At 52.2% G+C, this 8,092-nt stretch overlaps 1 protein-coding gene across 2 annotated transcripts; it reads right to left on the reverse strand.

Annotated features, from left to right (window-relative positions):
* Positions 1-718: 718 nt before the first annotated feature.
* Positions 719-5,190, reverse strand: PPP1R14A (protein phosphatase 1 regulatory inhibitor subunit 14A). Of its 2 annotated transcripts, XM_007180035.2 has the most exons (4): positions 4,750-5,177; positions 2,480-2,560; positions 1,828-1,860; positions 719-936 (listed from the first exon to the last, which is right to left on the reverse strand). In XM_007180035.2, exons 1-4 carry the CDS (start codon positions 4,948-4,950, stop codon positions 808-810), a joined length of 444 nt encoding a protein of 147 aa, XP_007180097.2. In that variant the 5' UTR covers positions 4,951-5,177; the 3' UTR covers positions 719-807. The 2 variants fall into 2 exon arrangements, with proteins under 2 accessions (XP_007180097.2, XP_057390471.1); XM_057534488.1 differs by lacking the exon at positions 2,480-2,560 and having other exon boundaries at positions 4,750-5,190.
* Between the last annotated feature and the right edge of the window lie 2,902 nt (positions 5,191-8,092).

Below are 8,092 nucleotides of genomic sequence, written 5' to 3' on the forward strand. Positions count from 1 at the left end.
AATCCCTCCTCCCACCAGTTCAGAGTCCTCTGATATGGGTACCCATTTCACACGAACTCCTATGCATCCTTCAAAGCCCTGCCTAAATGTCACTTTCTTCAAGAAGCACTCCTAGATTTCTTCACCACCCCAAGAGTGAACAGCTCCTCCCACTCCGTGGGCTCCCAAGTACCTTGGACCATGCAGCACACTTTGCTCGAATCCCCTGCCCACAGGCCCTTCTTCCCCACCACTGTGTGAGCACCTTGATGCCAGAGACATCTTCTGCCATCTTTGTGGCCTCAATACTAATGGCCAGGGTAAGCATACAATAGGTGCCCAGTAAAATCTATGGAGAGGTGCCCAGTAAAATCTATGGAGAGGTTTGTTCCCAGTGCACTGTGGTCACATCAGGCACATTCAGTCCTGTGCATCTCCTGGGGCCCAGGGACCACAGGTGGTCCTCCCTACAGGAGCCCCCTTGTGCCACCCACACACTGAAGCCCTGCTGGCTGGGACTGGGCCAAGGCTGGGGGAGGTGAGGAGAGGATGTGAGTCCCAGGGGTGCAAGGTCAGCAGGGCCTGTTCTCATGCTCCCTGGCTGAGGAGTGATTCTCCATCTGCCCGGGCCAGCTGCGAGTGCTGGGACATGAGGAGACGCAGCAGGAGAGAGGGAGGTGCAGGGAGGAGCTAAGGGAAGCCCACAGTAACCAGGGAGAAGAAAAACAGGCACGCAGTGTTATTGTTACAGAACCATTAAATACAACTTATAAACAAGCCAGGATGGCGTTGTGGGGAGATGGAGGGGGTCACAGAGGCCAGAGAGGGTCAGGGCCGCGCGGTCCGGGCTCGGTCCTGGAGGGGGCTCAGGCTGCGGTCACCGGAGGGGCTGGGCTGGCGGAGGCCTGGCTGCTTGTGGAGGCCTCTCAGCTTCACCAGCAGCTCCTGGACGAAGTTCTGAGGACAAGGCGAGGGTGCTGAGAACATGGGAGGGGTGGGGGCACCCCCTGCCCAGCCCAGCCCTTCTGACCTGGGCCCCTCTATTTCCTGCTTCCTGGTCAGTGAGAGGGGATGGAGGTGGAGTTAAGGAGGGGTAGAGGCTACAGATGGAGAAGAACATGCGGGGGTGGGGGGAACAGGGAGAGAGAGAGGGAGAGAGACAGAGACCCATAGACAGAAACCAAGACATTGATGCAGAGACAGAGAGAGATGCAGAGATAGAGACAGAGGGAGAAATGAAGGGACAGAGAAAGAAACAGAGCCACAGAGAGACATGGAGATATTTCTCGAGCCAAGAGATTATCAGGAGGGTCCCCAAGGACAGAGGCCTAAGCTGGCTCCAGGGCAGACAGACACACAATGACGTTTGTCGCTCAGGCAGCCCAGAGCTGGTTAGAGAAACATGAATATTTTTCCCTTTTAAAGCAGGGAAGGAAGTGGGAGGGGCTAGGCCGCTCAGGGCCTGGAAGGATGGGGGGGCCCCTGAGAGGTGGGGAAGGGAGCCCTAGGGCGGTGGAGGCAGTAACAAGGGAGAGAGGCGGAGGGAGGTGAGCGGGCAGACAGAGCGCAGCAGTGGCAGAAATAGGAGACAGATGGGGCAGCATGTCAGCAGGGAGGCGATAATGGAGCCCCGGGGGGCAGATGGGAAGAGAGGGGACAGGAGTGAGGAAGACAAAAGACGCCACTGGAGATGAGAAAACGGCCATGGGAGAGGCAGGGCTCCCAGAGTTCCCTCTGCTGGTCCTGGGCACAGCCAGCTTCTTCCCTCCTCCCCGGAGACCGCCCCCCAGCCCATAGTCAAGGTGCAGGGGGTACAACAGGGCCTGGAATGGGGGATGGAAAACTCACCTCTGTGGGGTTTGTGCACGACTTTAGGAGTCCCTAAACAACCCCACACACACACACACAAAAAGAAAAGAAAATAGTAAATGACTAAAACATATGCCCCGCCAGCCCCTTCCATTTCCCAACAAAGCCCCAAGGCAGCAAGACAAATGGCAGTCAGACTCCAGGTGGACTTCCCATGTGGCTTCAAGGGAGGAACAAGGCCCGAGTGTCTTATAGAGCAACTGGGGGCAGGGTTGAGTCAAGAAACTCAGCACCAAGACCAGTGCTAGATCCAGAGAGGGCCAGAAGGGCACACAGCACTTCCTGCCTCTAGGAGAGCACAGGCCAGAAAACCAAGGACACTGCGTCCAGGCTGCCTGGCTCTGACTCCCAGCTATGCGCCTTCTGAGCTGTGTGACCCTGGGCAAGTGATTAGATCTCGCTGGGCCTCATTTTCCTCAAGTGGAAAGCAGGGATAGTAATAGTGATAATAGTGAAATGGAGATAATAAACCCTTCAGAGGGTTTTGTGAAGATCAAATGAGTTATTAAGTGTAAAGCAATTGAAACAGTGCCTGGCACTTAGGAAGTGCTCAAGAAACACGTTAACTATTGATACGATTTGTAGGGAGGTGCAGGGTAGGGGGCTGGGGGCGGCTTTCCCTTCCAGCTACCTGGATTTTCCGGCGTCTCTCCTCTTCACTGTCTAATTCCAACAATTCATCGATGTTGACCTCATCGGGCATGTCTGCCTCCTAAAAGGCGGAGAGGGAGGGGCGTCGGGGTCCCTTTCCCCTCCCTCCCCCGCCTTTGTCCAGGTCCCTGGAGGAACCACAGCGGCCCCGGGACCCAGCTGGCGGGTTCTGGAGCAATAATGTGGCAGTCAGGGACAGCACCACCAAGGCGGGACATCTGGGTGTTGGGGGGAGGGGTGACAGATGGGTTGACAGAGGCCCAGCAGCCTGTACCAGCTCGGATGCTGGCCCCTGGGCCTCGGGAGTCTTGGGCCTGGCACAGGTCTCTCGCCTTGGCGCCTACTCCCACAGTGGGAAACAGGCCTGGTGGAGTCTTGGAATGTCAGATTCTGGGATTCAGGAGAGGGGCTGGCTCTGCCCTTTCAAGGAAAAGTTTAAGCGCTAGGTGCAGGGGAGGGAAGCTGGCAGGCTACAGCCTGCTGGGGGTGGCCCTTTGCCCCAGGGCACAAGGAGGGCGGGGAGGGCTTGGGTCAGCCCCCAGGGCCAAAGCACAGCCCTCAAGTCCAGGAAGCCCCCCAAGGTGGGTGGGAGAGATAAGCCACAAGTCCAACTTTGAGCAGCCAAGAGGGGGACCCTTGGATGGCCTCTTGGGGCAAAGGGCAAATGCAGGCTGGCTCAGTAACCCTGTGGGGGACAGAACCCAGCTGTCTGAGCAAAGAGATCCCAGAGGCTACAGAGTTTTGCCTCCCCTACGCAAAGTCTTGCTGACTCCATTGTGGGCTTCAGGCCTGAGTGCTCAGGGGATTGTGTGTGGCATGGAGTGTCTGTAAGTGTGTTACCTGCCTGTGTGAGTTTCTGTGTGTGAGCCAGAGCCTGATGCCAAGGCGCCAGGGCCGGCACGAGGGTGCAGAGGTGTGTGACATTGCGCGCGGCCTGTGCAGGGGCCTATGGTCCTACGGGTGGGCAGTGGGCGACTCTGGCTTAGCTGTTTTTGTCTCACCGTCATGCGTCACTGTAGCATATGCTGATCAGTAAGTGACCACAGCTTGTGTCCCTGAGAGTCTGGCTAGCTGTAGTGCCCACGGCCGGAGGACGGCCTCAGAGGATGCCACCTACCACTAGCAACTGTCCACCTGTGTGAGCCCACATGTGTCTGAGAACAGAGGGCCCTCGTGTCACTGCGAGGGGCCATGGCTTCTCTCGCCTTCGCACTGTGCTGCGGAGTATCTGTCGTCCTGTGTGTCTGTGTACCTGTGACCATGCTCCACAGCACGAGTGCGTTGTACAAAATGTGACTTCAGGCAGAGACCCGAGTGAGATGTCGTGTCTGTCTGTAGCCCATGAGACAGCATAGGAGCCATAGCTTGTGCCCTGTGTGTCCACTGGCAGCTGCAGTTTCTGCCATTGTATGTCTGGAGGTGCCCATAGCTTACATGGTTTTCTGTCTGGGTGTAGCTATAATTTCTGTTATTTTATGTCTGCACGTGGCTGCAGCATCTATCATTGCGTTTGCATGTGATTATCGTTTTTTGCCTTTAGGAGATAATGGATGGTCGGTACTTGAATCACTGGGTGTCCAGGTGTAGCTGTTGTAACTTGTACCGTCTGCGAGCTGCTACAGCCTGTGCTATGTGTATCTATGAACAGCTGTAAATGGAGTCCTTTTGTGTGGGTGTAGTTGTGTTGTGTCTGCATATGGCTGTGGCCTGTGCTGTTGTGACTGTGAGAGCCTGCGGCTGTAGCATAGGTTGATCCGTAAGCGACCCCAGCTTGTGTCCTTGAGAGTCTGTGCATGGCTGTTGCTTCTGTCACTGTGTCTGCGAGTGGCCATAGCTCGTCACTGTGCACGTCTGTGAATGCTGATGCTTCCTTTGCTGTGCAGCTCCGTGTGGTTGTATCTCCCCTGCCACCATGTATATATTTGGCTTTAAGACATCCCCCTCCCCCCACCCTTTCTCCAGATATGGCCACTCCAGCTCCCCAAGTTTGCCTCCTCACCTCCCATACGCTAAACCCCTGGTGCTCCCCTGGTGTTTGGACCCAAGTGTCTGTGTGCACAAGCAGAGTGCCATGGAGGGTGGATGGCAAGGCCCATGAGTCCAGGAGCGTGCGTCCTAACGTGTGAACGAGGCTGCACCAGCGCGCACCAGCGAGCACAAGCAACCAGAGACCCTCAAGGCGTAGGGAGTCCGGGCTCGGGGTCTATCGGTCCGGGACTCCCCCTGCAACCCCACCTCTCCCCGTCTCACCCTGCCGCAATACAGCTCCTCCAAGCGCCCGTCGATCCACTTCTCCACGTCTAGCCGCCGCTGCAGCTCCCGCCGGTCATACTTGACGGTGACACGCGCGTGTCGCTTCTGCAGCCCCCCGGGGCTGCCTCCCGGTCCCCGGGCCCGCGATGGAGCCTGTAGCTTGCTCAGCACCCGCTTGCCCAGCCGCTGAGCTGCCATCGCGGTCCTGGCCCCGGCCCCGGCGCCGCGCTGTGAGCTTTCGCCTGGCGGCCAGGGGGGCCTCTTACAGGCCGGGGCGGGGCCGACCGGGGGCGGGGCTCGGACTCGCAGGGGGGCCGGCCCCGCCCCGGCTGCCCCGGGCCTCAGTTTCCCTGCCTGCAAAGCGAGGACTGGCCGCTGCGCCGGCGTGAAGCCCGCGGCCGTGCCTGGCTCAGGTATGGGCGGGATCCGGGAGCCCCAGACCCGATCGGGCGACAGGGGCTCCCGGGGCCTGGATCCGGGATGGTCTCTAGGGGACCCGGCCTGTCTGCGCCCTCTGGCGGTTGCCAGGGATAGTGCACGAGCCACTGTGCTACCTACTCTCTTTGCAAGGGAAGGTCAAGCCATAGTACTCAACGGTACATCATTTGTTCCTTCTTTCATTTATTCACTCATCCATGCATTCATTCGTTCATATTCACTCACTCTACTCAACAAATATTCATTTGACATCATGACATCTGGGCTGTAACCGCCCCCCACCCCCCGGCCCAAATCAGACTCCTCATGCCAGATAGCATCCAGGGGTTCTCTGTCCCTCTGGTCATCACCAGGCTCCCCCTCCTGAACTTCCCCAGGCACTGGAGATAGAGCAGTGAACCAACAGACAAGTCCAGTCCTCATGGAGTTGGCATTCTTGCGGTGGAGGCAGGCGGTGACATAATAAGTAAGTACAGTATATTATACAGTTTATTAGAATATAATTAGTTCTATGGAGAAATGTGAAGCAGAAAATGAGAAATGGAGTGAGGGTGGGGTTGCAGTTTTAGCCAGGGTAACCAGAGAGATCTCTTACCTCACAAGTCTTCCCATTTTAATTGAAAGCAGCAAGAATAACATTTCAAAACTTAAATGAAACTTAAATTTGGCCATGTCCCTCCCCTGCTTAAGACTATCCATAACTAGGCAATGGTTTCTTAAATATGACATCAAAAACAAAGCAACAAAAGAAAAAAAATAGGAAAATTGGACATCATCAAAATTTAAAACTTTCATTTTAAAGAACATCATCAAGAAAGTGAAGAGACAACCCACAGAAAGAGAAAAAAATTTACTCGTTTTATTTACCGTCTGTTTTCCAACTAGTAGTGTACCAAAGGGAGGGCAATAGGAGTGGTCCACCTTGGGTACTGGAAAAAAGGGGTGCACTGTCTGTGGAGAATTTAAAAATAATAATAAAACTGATCAAATTTGGCCAAGCTTTTATTATGCCATGTGACAAATTCTAAACAGTATCAGTGATAAAATAATCCTTCCACCCCCAGGAAAAAATTGTTTGGTGGTCTACTGACTGAATTGATGCAATACTGTTGAGTTTTAATAATATATATGTAAGCTTCAAATTAGATATTTTTATTACTCTATCCTTTAGTAAACATTGTATTTGTATTAGTTTTTTATTGCTGTGTAATAAATTAGCACAAACTTAGCACCTAAAACAGCACATGTTTATTATCTCATAGTTTCTGTGGATCCAGTCCAGTCATGGCTTAGCTGGGCCCTCTGCTCCAGGGCCTCACCAGGCTGCAATCCATGGGTCAGCCAGGGCTGCTGTCTCATCAGAGACTCGACTGAGAAAAGATCTGCTTTCATCTGCTTAAGGCTGTGGGGATGAGGTCTTCATTTTCTTGCTGGCTATCAGTGGGGTTTGCTCCTGGCTCCTAGAGGCCACCTACATTTCCTTGCCATGTGGCCTTCTCCATAGATCCTCTCACAATGTGGCAACATATCTTTCAAAGCTAGCAATGGAGAATCTCTTTCTTCTCAGTCCACGAAGACAGAGTCTTACATAATATAATGTAAACCTCCTTTGCCATATTTAATTGGTTAGAAGCAAATCCCAGGTCGTGCTCACACTTGAGAGGATTATACAGGCCATGAACATGGGGGCTGTCCAACATCTGTTTGCCACAATATTCTACAGCGGCGGTTCCCAACCTTTTTGGCACCAGGGATCGGTTTCATGGAAGACAATTTTTCCACGGACCAGAGGGCTGGGGGGGATGGTTTCAGGATGATTCAAGCACATTACATTTATTGTGCACTTTATTTCTATTATTATTACATTGTAATACATAATGAAATAATTATACAACTCACCATAATGCTGACAGGAGGCAGAGCTCAGGGCTCAGGTGGTAATGCGAGTGGTGGGGAACGGCTGTACATACAGATGAAGCTTCACTTGCTCGCCCGCCCTCCGCTCACCTCCTGCTGTGTGGCGTGGTTCCTAACAGGCCACGGACCAGTACCAGTCCGTGGCCCAGGGGCTGGGGACCCCTGTTTTATAGGGAAGTCAATATAGAGAACTCTCAGGTATACAGTTGACCTCTGACATATGAAGACTCAGCTCTGTGTGTTCATTTTGAAAATAAGTTCCTAACAATTTGGAATCATTTGGGCTTGTTTCAGGCACTTCTGTGATTCTACATATTCTTGCATTTATATAATAGGTTAAAAATTTAAATGATAGCACACTGATTGTAAAGATGAAGAAACTATTCTGTCATTCTACACATCCTTTTGGAGTTTTTGTGTTTAAAAATTTAAAAGATTGAATCAGGGTATGAACTGTGAGGTATAATATTTTTATTTGGTAAGTACAAATTTTCATTCATATATGAAATATTTTACTGAATTTGAGTAATATCTTTAAAATAGAAATTTATTCATTTTCAATTATTAATTTTAAAATTAAAGAACAAATAAAATAATGATTCTTACATGATTATTATCGAAAATAATTTCCTGGTAGAGAGGAGGTATAAAAAAACTATCCACCCCAGGTGTTGTTACAGAACTGAATGTGGGTTTGCTCACCTGCCACACAGCAAAGCCAATTTACTGACACTGGGTTGTGGTAAAGGAAACTACAGCATTTATTTGCAGGATGCCAAACAAGGAGAAGGGGCAGCTCGTGCTCAAAAGATGGGATCTCCCCGATGGCTTTCAGGGAAGGGGTTTTAAAAGCAACATTTGGGGTGAGGGTTGTAGCTCGTGGACTTTCTTCTGATTGGTTGGTGGTGAGGTAACAGGGTGATGTTTTGGGAATCTTAATCATCAACCTTCTGGTTCCAACCAGTCTGGGGTCTAGATGCTTGTG

This window comes from Balaenoptera acutorostrata, chromosome 19, assembly GCF_949987535.1.
Source record: "Balaenoptera acutorostrata chromosome 19, mBalAcu1.1, whole genome shotgun sequence".
Taxonomy (NCBI): Eukaryota; Metazoa; Chordata; class Mammalia; order Artiodactyla; family Balaenopteridae; genus Balaenoptera; species Balaenoptera acutorostrata.

What these genes read in the sequence shown, in the direction of transcription:
- PPP1R14A (XM_007180035.2), bottom strand. Translation starts at nt 4,950, where the DNA reads ATGGCAGCTCAGCGGCTGGGCAAGCGGGTGCTGAGCAAGCTACAGGCT. An exon ending in AGGAGCTGTATTGCGGCAGG is followed by an intron (nt 2,561 to 4,749) that starts GTGAGACGGGGA and finishes TCCGCCTTTTAG; the next exon opens with GAGGCAGACATGCCCGATGA. An exon ending in CGTGCACAAACCCCACAGAG is followed by an intron (nt 937 to 1,827) that starts GTGAGTTTTCCA and finishes CCTTGTCCTCAG; the next exon opens with AACTTCGTCCAGGAGCTGCT.